Raw genomic sequence first — 16,423 nt, 5'->3', positions numbered from 1 at the left:
CAGTGTTCAAACTGGAATAGGGAAAATAGAAACAGTGTTCAAAATAGAATAGGGAAGAACTAGAAAATACGAGGTACAGCAGTTCCGCTGTCATGAAAGGTGTGCACTCAAGGAAGTCAATGCATTTCATTAACACGTCGTCACATCTCTTTGTTTAAACTGAGCTCTCTCATCTCAGAGGTGATCTCCGAAGGTGAGCGCTGCTGTCGTGTCCCCCCAGAGCTGCTCGTGTCTGCGTTCCCTGCTGCAGATCATGCTCGTGGTCAAAGGGACTTCAACCCAGGCTGTGTAATGGCAGCAGTGCAGGGCCAGACCCGGTCTTCAAGTTGCCCTTCCCTTTTTGCTAGAGCTAGAAGTGTGTAGAAATAAAATCCCGTCTTGGAGATGGGAAATGGAGTGTGTGGCCTCATAAGTGTCTCCGCAGCTGTATTCTCTGATTGGGGCCTAATGGAAGATCTGGGAATTTTGCTATGTGTTCCCACGGGCACTCCCCAATGTTAGGCCCTGCAAATCCCTCAGAACTGCACACAGGGCACAGATGTGTGTTTTCTCACTGAGATATTCCTTCCTTTTCTCCAAGTGTCCTATCCTGTTGTTGCTATTGTTGTTGTTTTCCTTTTTTTTTTTTTTTGGCATGCAAGAAAAGAGAAGTAGAAAGATGCTGTGACATGTTGGTGTTAGTATTGAAAGCATCATTTGTATCTGTAGTGTGAGTCGGCGTACAGCAGTGTGATGACTTCCCTAGCTCAGCCTTTAGGCTTCCGTGGGGATCCAAGCAGGCAATGTGTTGGTTGCCCTGAAGCTTGGAGGGCTGTGTGTACAAAGAGATCAGTGTGTGCTCTCAGTGTCACGTCGATAAACCGAACAGCCCCAGTCCTGAGCACACAATGTGGGGACAGAAGGTGCAACCCGACAGATGTGAAGCACACCACCACCAGAAACCAAAAAAAGCCAAATTTTTTATGAAGGTTTATTTAGAAAAACCATGATGTTGGGGAGTCAGTGTTACAGAGTGTGGCAATTCCCTTCCCCTTGATTAATATGCACCACACTGTGCGCATGCAGTAACTTATGGTCCCACGGTAGCATCTCATCTAGAGCTTAACATGAACACTGCACTGCCCTCAGCGCACACCACCACTCACACACATGTTGGGACACACACAGAGTTGAGCTTTTCCATGAAAAAACTGTATAAAAAACACAAGCCAAACTGAAGCTGCCAACTCAAGAAGCAACGTGCCAAAGTAGACAAAGATACTCCTGAAGGTTTGCTTAAGAAAAAGGGCCTCTTCTGTCCTTGTCCCCTGCTCAGTGCTGTTGGGAAGTGTGGCTTTAACAGGGACTCGTCCCATCCTCACCCCTTCATGTTACCTGCAGAGATTTCCACCAGATAAATCACCCTATAAGTGAGCTATAAATGCAAAATTCTTCCTTCAAGCATCACCACCGTGCTGTCGCTGTACTGAACGGACCCGTACACTGTTGCAGTGTTTGATATGTGATGCTCAGGGCCAGGTGATGATAAGCCCTTGTGCAGAGCACCCAGAAGAGGCAGGACAGATGTCCCTGATCCCTCACAGACAGGAGCAGGGCTGGCAGAGGCTGCCTGGAGCAAAGGGCCAGGCTGCTGGGTTCCCCCCATATGCCAAAGGAGCCGGAGCCCGGGTCCCTGCCACGGGGTGCTCAGCTTTTGGGGCTGGGGGTGATACCCAGTGTCTGAGCACTCCTACTCCTGGAGAACATGTGCTGGTGCAAAAGACATGGCGTGTGAAGGGCAGGAGGTGGCCCTGGGCCTTCCCAAACCGTTCCCTGGCCCATGATGTGAGCTGAATGCAGCCGTGGGGCAGTGAGACCCCATACGCAGCTCTGCACAAAGCGACACGGGACGGCACGCTGCAGGCATGGGGGCAGCCACCCCAGCCGTCCTTATGGAATGCTGCATGCATGCACCAACACTGAAATGGCAGTTAAGACGAGAAATGGATTGCACTTGTTTCCCTTGAACACACATGCATGTACCACCCTTACTAACAAAAAAAAAAATTAAAAAAAATTAAATACATTTAAAAAATGACAGTTGGGATTCTCTTCGTTGGAACAAAAGAAGAAAATAGGGGCAGCATGATTCTGATCACTGAGGTTGGTCAGAAGTCATCTTCTGCCTTTAGGAATGTGGGTTCTCTCTCCCTCAATGCCGCAAAGCATCACCTGCTGCTCCAGGTGGTTTCTAAGGGCTGTCTATTTAAGACCCTGCAGAGTTATGACTGTGTTACAGAACTTGCTATTTTCTAAAGGAGTATCACAGTTTTTCTACAATAAATCCTCCACAGAGCCAGGGAAGATCTCAGCAAGACTCCCTTGTGTTGTTTTCACTTCCAAAGAAAGGCTTCAGCAGATATGGTACAGACTGGGAGCTTGCTGGAGAAGTCAACTGCAGGTACTCTGCATCCCCGCTTGGCATCACATTTAAGTGGGATTTGAGTCAACATTATTCAGTTGAGACCCCCCTCCGAAGACAGGCATCCAACAGGAGGGGATGCTGTGGACCTACTCAGTTCCATGAAGAAGGCACAGAGAGCACTGTGCCCGTCAGCCCGCGCTCCTGCTCTGCTCTGCCAAACCTGCTCCAGGGCTGTCACCGTGTGACAGAAGCAGCGCTGTGTCCCTGATGTCCCAAGGGAGCTCTTGGAGCAGAGGTTGGTGTACCCCAGTGTGCTTCTGCAGCTTTCCACTGGTGTCAGCAGCACACCTGCCTGGTGCTTCCCAGGGTGCTAACGGACAGCCACAGTGAGCGTGGCTGTTTGCCAGAGCCAACTGGTGGCTGTGACAAAACAGTGGTACAGAGTAGCTTTAGACTGCAGGATGCACAATACAAACATCAGACTAATGTAATGCTGTTGCACACCGGGGTTAGCCGCTGCTTCGCAAGCACTTTCCACTGGGTTATGGGTTTGTCTGGCATCTGAGTGAAGGCCCTGACTTAGCTGAGCACCTGTGCCTACCTTCAATCTGTCCTTACTTGGCCAGGCACTCAGGTGAGTACCCAAGTGCCTCGTGCCCACCCAACTGAAGTCTGGGCATGTGAGCTCTGCAGTTGGTCCAGATACCCTCTCGGTGTTTTTCCTGGAAGCACAGCCACTGCTCAAGATTAACTACTTAATTAGCCTTCATCAGAAAGGTCCTGAGAACGTTGCTATAATACTAACAAATATATATATATATATATAAATACCAGAACACAGGGCTCAAGGCAAAACAAATGCTCATTTAGATTAATAGCTGTAAACTGAGTATTCTATGAGCAAACAAAAACTTGTTGGCATAGGAAAAAAACCTACCATTCAAAGTATACAGGATTGGCAGCACTAAGCTTACTTTAGTCTCTAGGATGAGGACAACAAGTACCAGTGTAACACTGCAACACACCCCACCAAACCCAAGCTCATGTAAACAGCTGTGATTTGACAATGCTTACACACCCGGGCATGACCCTGCACTTGGAGTCGGGCAGGCAGAGCCCTGCAGAAGGGCTGTTCCTGCACAGCTCCAGGGCCCGCTGCAGGATCCGGGGTGAGGTCCTGCAATGCTGCACTGCCATTTCTAGCTCTATGCACAGGAGTGCCCCATTGCAGGACCCAGCTCAGCAGAATGATACACACAATAAGGATTATTTGCAACGTAAGGCATTGCAGGACTTGGCCCTAAGGTTTCTATTTTCAGCAGAGAGCCCCTTATCCATACACAAGGTCATACTTTAGCATATCCAAAAGTGCCTAAAATAAGGGTCAATGTCACTACACGTTATGCCCAGTAACACAGTTAAGATTCTGCATATCGGCTTCAGATATTGTGAAACTTCTCGATTAAACTCAAACCAACTATGAATCTTCAAAATTAACTGTGGAAGTTAAAAATGATCAGGCTGCGTTTTCAAGGTTAAGAGGAGACGTTAACAGAAAGGAGCGGCTCCCATTGCAATGGTTTGCCAGCGCCTTCCCTCCCTCCCCGTGAGTGCTGTGGGATCGCAGTGCTGGAGGGCTGCAGTTCTGCTGTGCGTGGCTACTGCCGCTCTCCTTCCACGCGCTTCTTGCGAACTGGGACAGCAGGACAAGAAAAGAGCAGTCAGTGAGAACCAGAGCACGTGTCTGAGCGACAAGCTCCCTTCCCGTGATGTGAGCGCGAAGGAGGGAGCTTCTAACAAATACTCAGCACCGTTATGTCCATAAATACCATCATTAACTTTCCTAGTTGCAGGGGTCGCTGCTGTAGATAAGCAACAATCATGAGCTTTTAGGAAATAAATTGAAGCACTGATACCAGTGAGTACTGGCAACCAGGCAAACATACCGGACCTTAAAGCTTCTGTTTAAAGTTTCTGATTAAATTTCATCTGCTATGACAACATCAGCCATTAATGTTAGCCAGCATCAGTTAACTTACTCATAACAGAGTAGGTTGAGATTGCCAGGAAGCAAAGCAAAGAGTGATGAGCTTGGTGTTATGGGCAGGATTCGGGTGACAAGGAGACACGTGAATTTTTACAGCACTTGAGATGCATTACAGCTGTATAGAGCAGGTCTCGTGGGGCCCCATCTGCTCCTTCATTCCCCAGTAAAAATGCACTAATCTTTTCTGACTTGGCCAGGTGAGATTAGGAATGTTCTTCTACTTGTGTGATACAAGGTGGTGTTACACTGAACTGTCGTGTTCTGCTCCTGATATTAAATTGCTGGAGTAGACAACAAAGGCAGTAAAACTGGATGGATGTGCACCTTTCACTACTGAAAGTCAATAATAATATATAACTGCAAAAATCCCATTACTTTGCTATCAGGAGGTGTATTTCATAGTGTTTTCCTGGCAAACACTGTATTACCCCAAGGCCGTCAGTGTCTAATCCATCATTTGTCTCCTCACGTTTTGTTGCAGTTATTTTATTTCTTGAAAATATTCTGCCCTGCTAAATCTTGAAGAAAACCATACAATGCAAACCTGGGAAATGAAGATTAGCCTCAAGGCACATGCCTAATGGCAGCTGGATAAATAGCAGGGAAAGTTTCTAAGGAAACTAATAGTTTCAGGAACAAGAGTGTATTTTGAGGATGGTTGAGTACTGCTATAAATAATACTGGGCAGGGAAGAAGTAGGTTCTAGCTTTTTATCTTAGCTCTTTAAGAGAGAAACCCACCCAAACGCATTGTGGTTTGACACCACACTTTGTGTTATTAATCAGTTCCACCTCGTAGAGCTTATTTTTATTTTATTTCCTTTTACTGTAAACTATTCCTGCCTGCCCATCTCTTCCCTGCACTGCCTATTAGGCACAGAGCAGAGCATCACACTCAGGTAAAACTTGCAAAGCTCTCTTATCCTATCCTGTCACTGGCCACATGGGCAGCAAAGCCTTTTGTGTTCCTTCAGTTGGCCAGGTTTGCTCTGCTATGGCAGAGTTAGGACTCCTGTGGTCCCTGAGCAGTCCCCAGGCTGCTGTCTTTACTCACTGGCCAGAAGAGCCAATAGGACAGCTGGAGATCCAGGGTGCTGCCTGGAAAAGGGTGCAGTTACTCCCCTTCCCAGCACAACTGGGAGAATCACAGTAAGACCTTAGGTGTTCTGTGCTCTAGAGCCTGTGGACTTGAACGTCACCCCTCACATACAGACTGGATGTTGTGAAGTTGATATGTAATCTTATGTACAGACTGGACGAGTGTAAAGGCCAGGGCTTGGCTCACCTGGACAGATGAGAAATGGATGGAGAAGCATCTTACCCAGGTCATTGTTTTTAGTGATAGCTGCTGCTACCCTGGTTCGTGGGCCTTGCTTTGTGAACTGGTATCCAAACTTGAGGATCTTGGAGTTCTCCTCCAGCATCTTGGCAATCTCCATCTCCACAGCTGTCCCCAGCTGCTGCCTCTGTTGGTGACACGGTGAAATGTCCCCAAAAGAAAATAAAATATTTGTTCTCAAAACACAGAAAATAAGAGCTGATATTTCAGTACTGTGCTCAAACTACAAAGAGAATCCCTTCCCTGGAGACATAGCTCTGGGTTTTATGTTTCCTTTGACTAGTTTTATTTGGACGTTTTCCATGGTGTGGTTGCACGGGACATCAGCTGCAGAACAGCTCCAGAGGCTGCCTTGGCTTTGCCAGGGCCTTCTGGGAATCTGCACAGAAGGGAGACAGAAGGGGACTGCAGTTCAATGCTCTCTCTTTACCTGGTTGTCAATTTTAATCTCTGTCAGGGATTCATTCTCCTTCAGCGCATCAATCAGTGCCAAAATACCCGTCCCAGTGATGAAATTGGACTCTACATTCAGACTCTTCAGTGTTTTGTTCACTTTCAACATATCTGCAAATGCCTGAGGGGTTAGAAAGAGGGAACAGACCAAGTTCTTGAAAGCTTCAGGAAATAACAGCAAATCTCTAAAACACGGCTTAGTATCTACAAAGAAATAAAATACAAATAGGCTTAAAAGAGCATGGAGGTAGATCAGAATCGATGATGCTTCTATTAGGCATAGTAGCAGGGAAATTTTGCTAGGTAAAATGAAGGATCTTTCCTAAAGCATATACAGACCTACTTAACATTGTATTCTATTTTCCAAACAGTGTTATAACTTACAATAGCTACAGGGTCATTGCTTCGAGTAGCAGCAAGGCTGAATGTCTTCACATGTACGTTGCTTTCCAAGGCTTTTGCAAATTCTTTCAGTGTTGGAATAGGGATATTCTACATTAAGAAGATAAATTTAGTTAGGAAAGCCAGTCACATCAGTAGACACTGGTTCTATTTATCATCAAACTGATGGATTAATAGAAACAGGTTGTGTGCTTGAACCATCCCCAGTGCCCATAAGAGCGCCTCAGGAAGGACCACTCATGCTCGGGGTGCTCAGCAGCTGTGTGGAGCTCTGTGCTGGCACGCTGTGTCAGCGCTGCCTGTATCTGGGTCAGGCCAGGGCCAGCACGTGACTGATCTGAGCTACTTTCCCATTGTGCCGCTGGTTGTTCAGAGTCTCTGCATCCCAGCTCCTCCCCATTTCCATATGTGGGCTAATTGAATTAGGGCAGTGATGATTATGTAGTGCCCAGGAGATGTCTTGCTTTACGAGCTGCTAAAGAAGGGCAGCCAGAGGGAGTCACCCGGTGGGCTTTTAATTGGCTTCTAATTCGATATCAGGCATTGATGACCTGGGAGCCTTTAAAACACTTCCCTTTGCTGCCCTTTCCTGTGTGTGCTGCTTTCCCTGCACAGTACAGAGAGTAAACATATACAGATAAAAGGGTGCTGGAAATATTTGAATAAACCCATCTGTGAGGATTTATACGAAACCATGGCATCTACCTTTATGTTGTTCAGATTAACTTCTACGAGAGTAGGATCATTTGCTTTTATCCTTTGTAAACTTGCTTCCACGTTGGTTGGATTAGGTGGCTCCTCAAAAATGGGCTTCACCTTTTCACCTTTGACCACATCTGCAACAGAAGACCGCATCGAATGCTGACATCAGGACCAGGCACAGTGGGTGAGCCTGGCTTTCAGTTGTTGCTTAGGACAGCTGTGCTCAGGAAGAAGGTAGCATGAATCACAGAGCTCGGAGGCAGGAGCGTTAGCCCCATGTCCTTGCCATGTCCCTGGCACCTTCCTGCACCAAAAGCACATCACTGGGGCCATAGCAGCCATAGCAGCTAGGAGGTATCATCATGGGCAACTTCCTCCCTTGTGTATATACAATCAATTTGAGCCAAAGCAGCTTTTAAGACTGTTGCATAGGATGTAATATACAGCAAGGGCTGCTTTGTTCTTCGTCTGACATCTGTAAGGAAGGTGTGCTCAGAAAATACCCACTGCATTAGGGAGCAAACCTCCACATGTACTGTGCTCCCAGAACAGCCTGGGATCAGGAGGCCCCTCCAGTTCCTCCTCTGCTCTGATGCTATCTACCTTACTAGAAATTCAATTAGCTCTTGTAAAATTGCAACATCTGCACTTTCTGAGTAATAAAACTATCGAAACATGAAAAGCAAGTCTTCCTGCTAGCACCAAGATTTATGGAGTCATTGAGTACCCATGCTCCAAAGAGATACAATTTTGACTATTGGCAGCTATAAGCTATACATATTCTTAGAAATGCATAAAAGTCAAAGCTTAGAACACAATTAATACTTCTAATTCCCAGACATACAGTTGTGAGAATTAATTTGTAAGCCCTGACCACCCAAGCCACTAGAGGAAACAAAGGAGTATGTTTTGGACCACATGTATTTCAACCCTTCCACTTTGTCACAGTGATTTACTTAGAAGACTTGTGCTCAAGCCTCAGCATACTATGCATTTCTGTTCAGTGCAAAGATCATGCCACATCATGGGCCAAAACAAAACCAAATACACTTTAGAACTTAACAGAGATGAATTCATTCACAAACCTGAAGCTGGTTTTAATTCCATTTTCCTTTATATCATTTTTACTTATTTACCAATTCCCTGAGAGACAACGCATGTGCCTAAAGAACACTCCAGCTGTCCTAAAGATCAGGCAGTTGAAAACTGCTGGTAGAGAATTTGCTGTACTTTGGGTTCAAGGATGGAAAACAAAGACAAATCAGCAAAGTGAGTTTGCACTTAGAGCAGTGCCATGCCAAGCTGGGACCTGGGCAGGGACTCACCCCCATCCTCAGGTATGACAGCATGTTACTCACCCTAGAGTTAGCAGTATTCTCCCTTTTCCCCTTCTTGTTGCTTCCCATGAGTTTTATTTTGTTTCTTTAATCATGGTGCAGTTTCACCACACTGACAGGCAACTTCTGAGCTGTGTCTCCCTCTTGTATTGAACCATTTCAGTTGGCCAAGGAAAGGCATTGCCTTTGGATCACAGAATAAAGCAATGTGACAGGGCAATTTTCTGGCTGGTAAGTCTGTGCTTGGAGCATAGTTTAGCTGACTCACATAGCTGACATTGTGACTCCAAGCGACAAAAATAATTTGCAATCTATGTGGATTACTAATGTATGCAGTTGCCTGCTAGGAGATAGATGGCAGCTTGCACAGGGCCCCACTTAGGAGGCCCACAGAGAGCCTTAATCCTGAGAAAAATGAAGTGACACAGCATTCTGTCTGCTTTCCCACCTCCTCTTCGGTAATAAGGGACAGAAATGAAAGTCCTTGGTAAGGACAGCTGCAGTTCTCCTGTCCTTGCAACAAGAAAGTGCTTTTTGAGTACTGCTTCCATGGCAAAGGGCATTCCACAGTTTTGTCTCAAACAGCAAAGTTACCTTACTCGGTGTCCCAGAGCTCACTGTGCACTGGATGGAGGCTCAGGAGCTCCTAAGCTTGTGATGAGAAAAACCTGGGCTTCTCACCTCTGAGATTTGATATACGACAGGTCTGTTTTATTTAGTGTAAATGCTTCTGGGTTTAGCAACTACAACTCTTTCTGCTGGGGAGAATTCCCTGGCTGACTGTGCTTCCCATGTACCTAAAGAGCCACGTAACAGACGTACAGACCACAAAGAAACGTTTGCTTACTTCTCATGCTTCCTTTTCCATCTTTACTGCGGGCTCCTCCTTCATCAAATTTTGGGTTGTTGACCATGTTGTGCACTCCAAGAACAGCTATAAACGTGTAAACATCAGCAACAGGATACAATGTTAATTGCAGGAACAGAGATTGCAGAGAAACATACGCTACAAATTCTACTTTAGTTCCCCAAATAAAGAAAGAGTTTATACAATTTTAGCTCTGAGTTGAGCTCGCTGCAGCATGCACTCAGGGAAGTGCCAGCTGGAAGGCACTGCCGGGGGTCACCTTGTCCACTGTTCCTCCCTCGCAGGAGTGCTGCCAGCATTAACCAGGTCAGCCGTGGCTTTGTCTAGCTGGGTCCTGAAAGCATCCAGGGATGGAAATCCCACAGTCTCTTTGGGTAGCTTGCTGCAATGCTACCCCCCTAATGATTTATTTACTTACTTATTTATTTTCTGTCACGTACAACCCAAACCTCTTACTGCTCCTTGTTGTATTGCTTGGCACATCAGAGATGGTTTTGACTTCACATGTGGCTAGGTTAATAAATGGGTGCTCATCTTGGGGTTCTTACAGAAGCACATGGATGCTAACGTGCTTGGGAAGAATAAGAATATATTCCAGCACTTTAAAATAAATAGTTAAGCTATAAGCTACTGCGAGAAAAGAAAACTAAACTCCATCAAAGATATGAAGTTATGTTTTGTGCAAATGAACTTCCACAGTGTCAGAGAATAAACTGTGCTTTTTCCTTATGCTTCTCCCACAAATTATCTACTGGGACTTTATGCTATTAATGTCAATTTTCACTTTTATCATCATGTTTTCCTTATGAGAGGAACTCTTTGCTCTGTAAGCAGTAATACTTGCTGGTACAGACTCCATTCAGAAGTCTCAGCAGTAGGTGCGCTGCTGCTTTTTTGTTAGACTTTGATACCTACAAACTCAGCCACGAATGGCTGGATGCTGACCAGAGCTGAGCAACACTTGGAACTCTATTCCATAAACTTCAGGCTCTGTGAGAAGTGCCAGCTGCATCACGGCCCTACGATTCCTGTGATACACCACGTCAGTCAGAGCCAAGACTAATGCATCCCAAAATGTGTGGTGTAGCCAAGGATTACAGAAGATAATGGTGAGATCGTGTCCTTTGATGGGACAACAGAGCAGCTATAAAAGGTTTGGGTTTAATGTTGATCCAACACAGACTCAGATGAACGGAAAACACTAAAATATTTCATTTAGATTTTTTTAATCAAAAACAGAAAAATGTCAATGGGGCTGAAACTCTCCCACCACGGTTTTTATATGGATTAGAGCCATGAAGCGTTGGCCACGCATCTCAGCACACAGTAACATCGGTGGTCTCTAACAAAGCACATGCCCCAGCCTGCAGTCTCCCACCTGTTGACCATTCCCCTCCCCAGATCCCATTAGCTGCTTCATCTTCTCCGCTTGCCTGCCCCACATCAATTAGAGATAGGTGAAAGGTCTGCAGCAGCTCTCGGGTCATGCTCGAAGTGCTCATGGGAACGGCATGGCCCTAGGCCGGCTGCCTGTCCCTGCAGCAGCAGCTGGGGTGGATCCTGACCCCGGCGCCAGGTCCAGGCAGAGAGGTGGACATGTCAGGGGACCATGCCCATGTACCATCTAACCTGCAAGGTCATAGAGCTCTGTATCTGAAGCGCTGGCCAGGGCTTCTTCAAGCTCCGGATCCAGGGTCACTTTCTCTTCTGTACGAGTTTCTATGGGTTTTTCTTTAGGGATAAATATTTTTCCTAGAAGAAGAAAAAAGCCAGAGTGACTAATGGATTATTGTAACAATTCATCTGCCTCCTGGCAGTGGAGGGAATAGGTCTGTGACAATGGAACTGCTTGGAAAAGTCTCAACTGCATGTTTTCCTGTTTCTTACTTGATGCTATCTTCAACACCAGGATCTTAATAAGAGTCTAAAAATAAACAGTGAAGACTTCTGCTCTGTGTTGGTGATTGTTACTATGGAAGTGAATTTCCTAAAATAAATCCCCAGGAGCAGTGACAGCTGGGATTTTTCTGAAGTTTCTGTGGGCTTATATTAGGCAGAATCAGGTCTACACAAAAAGCTTGCAGAAATTTCATCCTCATATTTAAGGGAGGCACCAGAGGCAATTAAAACCATCCTATTGCAAGTAACTTTCAGTTTACAAATGCTGTACAAGAGCCTTAAAGCTCCGCAAACCTGATCACTTTCAGACATTGTTTAGTTCCCAGCCTTTCCATCAGTATTTTCCCTTCATCTCCTGATAATCGCTCACTTAAACAGCCCTTTCCTGATCACCTGTGCAGGCTGAACTAAACCTCGTGTTCCCCAAGGCTTGTTTGTTCCCTGCTTGATTCCCATGCTCCACCCCTCCTTGTGCCCAACTGGCATGTTGGTGTTAGCGGGTGGTTCCACGTGACATCGCCTGAAGACCATCAGCCCTTCTGCTGAAATGAAAAAACTGCAGGCAAAATCCAGAAACAACACAGGAAGTCAAACTTACTCCCTTAGGCTATTATTGTAGCCAACAGCAATACCGTGATGCTGGAGCAGAGCAAGACCCTTAAATTAAAGTTCCAATGGAATGAAGCTGGGATGAGTTTTGGATGTAGGAGGCTTTGGCCCGCCATCAATTTCAAGTTGCCTTTTTTGTTTGGCACAATCTCGGTGATATTATTTTGTTACCCATAATAAATGCAGTTCTGCTATTTTGTGTTCAACTACAGACTTTCTGCCCTCGTTTTTTTCAACACCGGCATCCTCGTGGGTTTTTTCTGCCATTTTCATGGAATCACAGAATCACCACAGTTGGAAAATACCTGCAAGACCATCTAGTTCAACCGTCCACCTACCACAAATATTTACCCACTAAACCACATCCCTCAATACAACAGCTTCTTGACAGTACAACAGCTTCTTGACCACCTCCACGGACAGCGACTCCACCAGCTCCCTGGGCAACCCGTTCCAGCACCCGACCACTCTTTCATAGTGTTCCAAAGCATCACTGCTGTGTAGATAATACCCAGCGCATTCATCTCTTTCATACAGGCTTTTCTACTGCAATTTCTGTCCTGTCAACTTCCACGAATGAGGTCACTGGATAGGCTCAGAAAAAAAAAATAAAAATGGAAGTTTCTGAAGCAGTCAAGGATTACCGATGCAGAATTTGACTCATTTATTCTAGAGGTATTTGCACCGAGGTTAAATAACTTCAGAGCACAAAACTGGACAGAATGTTATGCAGAAAGCCAAAGTAGTATCATGTGACGACTCATTTTTTTCATGTTATATTTTAAGCAAGCCATTTTTTAACAAGAGGCTTCTAGAAGATAAAAGCCTTGGTGGGCCAAGGGTAGGGATCGTTTTCACTTTCAGCCTGCACTTAGTGGTGAATCACAGACAGCCGTCCCAGCAGCAGCAACGAGAAGTCAAGTGGCAAACTTGGGGTGAGGAACGCTCGTAGGCTGAAGACAGATTAGTCACGCTCTGCAGAGTTCAGAACAGAGCAGATTTCAGACTCGTTGATGCTGCGATTTCAGACTCGTTCCGTACTGTCCCTTAGCCTGAAGTGTGGGATGGCAGCTTCTAGATGCCACGGAGCAGGAGTTAACTGATGCCAGGAGTTAAGGAACTTGACTGGTTAGGATCACGCATCAGGAGAAAGTTCATGGCTCCATTGGAAGCTATGAGACCCAAATGAGCCAGGATATCTGAGTAAACAATCAACAATGAGGAGCACTGGCTGTGAAACATCTTCCTTTCAGATCAGTGGCGGTTCCTCGAGTTCTCAGTAATCAGTAGCTCATTTAAGACCTGGAGGGAATCCTGCTTATCTTTATCCTGACTGACAGCATTATCCCAGCCAGCCGTGCTCAGAGCTGTGCCTGGTACCAGCCATCTCAGGAGGGCAGGCAGTGGTGTGCCGGGAGCCCAGAGCCCAGCCTGACCGCTTGCAGGCACCAGCAGAAGGCTGTCTTTGGGTTTTCTTGCTCTGCAATTCAAGGGAGCCTGGCTTGATCATAGAATCATAGAATGGCCTGGGTTGAAAAGGACCACAATGATCATCGAGTTTCAACCCCCCCTGCCATGTGCAGGGTCGCCAACCAGTAGACCAGGCTGCCCAGAGCCAGAGCTCCAGTGAATAGCTTTGGAAAAGCCTCTTGCCATGTCAGCACCCAGTGGTGGGGCTGTCTGGGGTGGAGTGCTGCTTCCATTTCAGAATCTCAGACTGGTACAAGTGAGGACGAAGTAATGCTGTTAGTGGACACAGGGCCTCAAGTGTTGGGTAAATGAGAGCCGGTACATATTTTGGTTGGTCCTTCTCTATGCAGTTTGGAAGCAGGTAGGCCGAGCACCTTGTACGGAAAGAAAGCAGAAACCAGTACAGGTTCACACTTCTTTCATACAGTTCACATATATATAGGAGTATAATTTTTAGGCATTTGTTTCAGGCATATGTAATTCTTGGATGGCAGCCCAAATCCTTCTAAATGTGTATGTGACTCTCAATGAGAGTTTCATTTAAAGCATTCTTGGCAAATGTTTTAGAAAAAATATTCTATTACTGGTTATATGAAATATTTAAAGGGGCAAGGTCATGTCAGAGATGAAAATATATATCTTTACTATATGTCAGCCTTTCTGGCATCCAGTGGCTTTGTAAAAATGTTCTTTCTGCTATCTAGACAAGGGCATTCTTCTGCATTAGCTCGATGTGAGGAGATTTTGCAGCATAACAGCATTTAGAAGAGCTTATGCATTTAGCACATTATGAAAAACTCATTACCTTTCCATCAGCAGCAAAACTGTGTGCATGTGTTTATAGACAGCTGTCAGTCCGTTTTCCTGCTTTATTTTAAGGACAGAGTGGGCCCTCCTGTCCCACATTCCTACATTGTAAATTCATTTTATAGTGCAATTCATTTTATTGTGGAATCCACTGACAAAAAAATATATATATACATGGCTTATGGCTTGCTTGTCCCAGGGGACCAGCTTAAATTTAAAATGGATTATTTGTAAATACTTTGAAGCCTTGGAGGAATAGTTTTATTATTTTGAAGTTAGATTTATGAAAAAAAGCTGCCTTTTCTATTCATGATTTGGAATTTAGATATGATTAACATTGGCTGGGTTACATTTGCCTCCAGAATATGTTTGCGTTCCATGCTACTTCTTAACAGTAATAGCTTATCTTTCTTTGAAAATAGTGACAAAAACATAGCAAGGAAAGTTGGATTTATATTTGTCATACTTCAGCCACTTCAATGTTAGCATTAAATTAACACACACTTAAGTACCAAATTATATATATAGATTTGTGTTTAACTGCAAAACGAATCTCTGTTCTGGTGAAAACAAACTTGAAAGCATTAAAAGATCATTTTATTTTTACACATATATATAAACTCAAAAGGTCTGGAAGCCAAAGTGCTGTTTTTTGACATGAAATTCTACACGTCAGTCAATGGAATTCTCCCCTTCCTTCAGCGAAACCGGGATAACTGACTGTGGTGACCTGGATGACAACTGGGGTGGATGCTTATAACCCAGGGGACTTTGTGACTGCGAGTGTGGTGAGCAGAGCTCTGTAGTGGCTCAGCATTACAGCAGGCTTATTCTTCTTTAAGCACTGCAAAACTTCTATTCAAATTGAAATAGGATACGGTTCACGTTTTACTCAAAAGGGGTTCAAGGCAAGAAAAGAGCCCATTGAAAGGCAAAGAGAAGGATTCAGTGAAAAGGACTGAATCAAATACAGAGAGACTTGGAAATGAAGAGCGAGATGAAAGGAAAACAAATCCTCTGGAAAAAAAATACTCCAGGTACTGTCATAAAACCATGGACTCTGCCATTGGTTTCAGGAAGCTGTGATTTCCTGCACTGCTCGGATGCCTCCTTTAAAGCAATGTCAAAGGAAAGCAAGGAAATGAGACACATCCCTGTCTCCATCTCCTTATGCAACAGCAGTTAACTACATAAGCATATATGCACATCTATAGGAAAATTGAGGAGGTGACCACGTCAAGCGTATTGCGGTAAAATAAGTTTATTTGCTTATTGTTATGTAAGGGGAAAACAGAGAAACTGAACAGCTCAGCTGATGGGATTGTACCAGCAGGCACACTCAAAAAGCATGTTGAGCATTTCATTGTCACCTGAAGTTGACAGCATTTGGAGCACCCAGGTTGTGCTGTGGTGCAGCTGCTCTTTGCTTTGCTTCTTAGCCTTCATCAGACTCTTGAGAATAAATGTAAGTTGCCACCATTTTTATTCGCTGAGTCTTTAATATTTTTTCCCACTTTGCACATACCAAAGGGACTCAACAAAGTGCACAACTATGAGAAATAACTTCATTTTTACTGAAGTGCCTATTCTAGAATGTCCTTTCTATCGGTTTTACAAAGGATAGTTACTTAATTTTATAATACAGAGGCATTTTCTGCCATAATTGTAAAGCAATTACTTTCTTTTCCTATAAACTGTAACTCAGATTATTGTACTTTCAGGAAAATATCTGCTTACACTTACTACTTCTGACTTTTCAGTGAATCACTGGCTACAGTGAGTGTCTGTTTATTCTCCATTACAGAATGTTGTAATTCTGAGGTCAGAGCACCGACCTTAGAAGTGAAATTCAATGATCTTGGAAATCTGCCTTGCATAAATCACAGACCCTTGATTCACTTTTTCCATTTTGCACTATTCTTTTCTTTTGAGGCTTACTTAGGTTTCTCACTCCAGATACTCTGCAAAAATGGAGCTAAATTCAGACTTACTGAGAATAAATGTGCATTATGAAGAAGAAAGCAGCCAAGATCAAGTAAGCTTGAAGCTGAAAGCTAGATTAAAGTGCAGTATCATAATTGCTGCTG

At 44.7% G+C, this 16,423-nt stretch overlaps 1 protein-coding gene across 7 annotated transcripts in view; it reads right to left on the bottom strand.

The window, feature by feature from the left end:
- Positions 1-1,934: 1,934 nt before the first annotated feature.
- Positions 1,935-16,423, bottom strand: part of TMOD2 (tropomodulin 2) — a 30,133-nt gene continuing 15,644 nt past the window's right edge. For all 7 annotated transcript variants that reach the window (XM_015291964.4, XM_046899123.1, XM_015291965.4 and 4 more), the window contains 7 exons: positions 11,181-11,303; positions 9,531-9,617; positions 7,350-7,480; positions 6,627-6,734; positions 6,220-6,363; positions 5,772-5,916; positions 1,935-4,097 (listed from right to left, as the gene is read on the bottom strand). In XM_015291964.4, the coding sequence (XP_015147450.1) occupies positions 4,063-4,097; positions 5,772-5,916; positions 6,220-6,363; positions 6,627-6,734; positions 7,350-7,480; positions 9,531-9,617; positions 11,181-11,303 (773 nt within the window). In that variant the 3' untranslated portion in view covers positions 1,935-4,062. The remainder of the gene's footprint in view (positions 4,098-5,771; positions 5,917-6,219; positions 6,364-6,626; positions 6,735-7,349; positions 7,481-9,530; positions 9,618-11,180; positions 11,304-16,423) is intronic.

Source organism: Gallus gallus, chromosome 10 (assembly GCF_016699485.2).
Source record: "Gallus gallus isolate bGalGal1 chromosome 10, bGalGal1.mat.broiler.GRCg7b, whole genome shotgun sequence".
In the NCBI taxonomy this organism is placed as follows: domain Eukaryota; kingdom Metazoa; phylum Chordata; class Aves; order Galliformes; family Phasianidae; genus Gallus; species Gallus gallus.
This window is presented reverse-complemented; position numbering and strand designations above follow the sequence as displayed.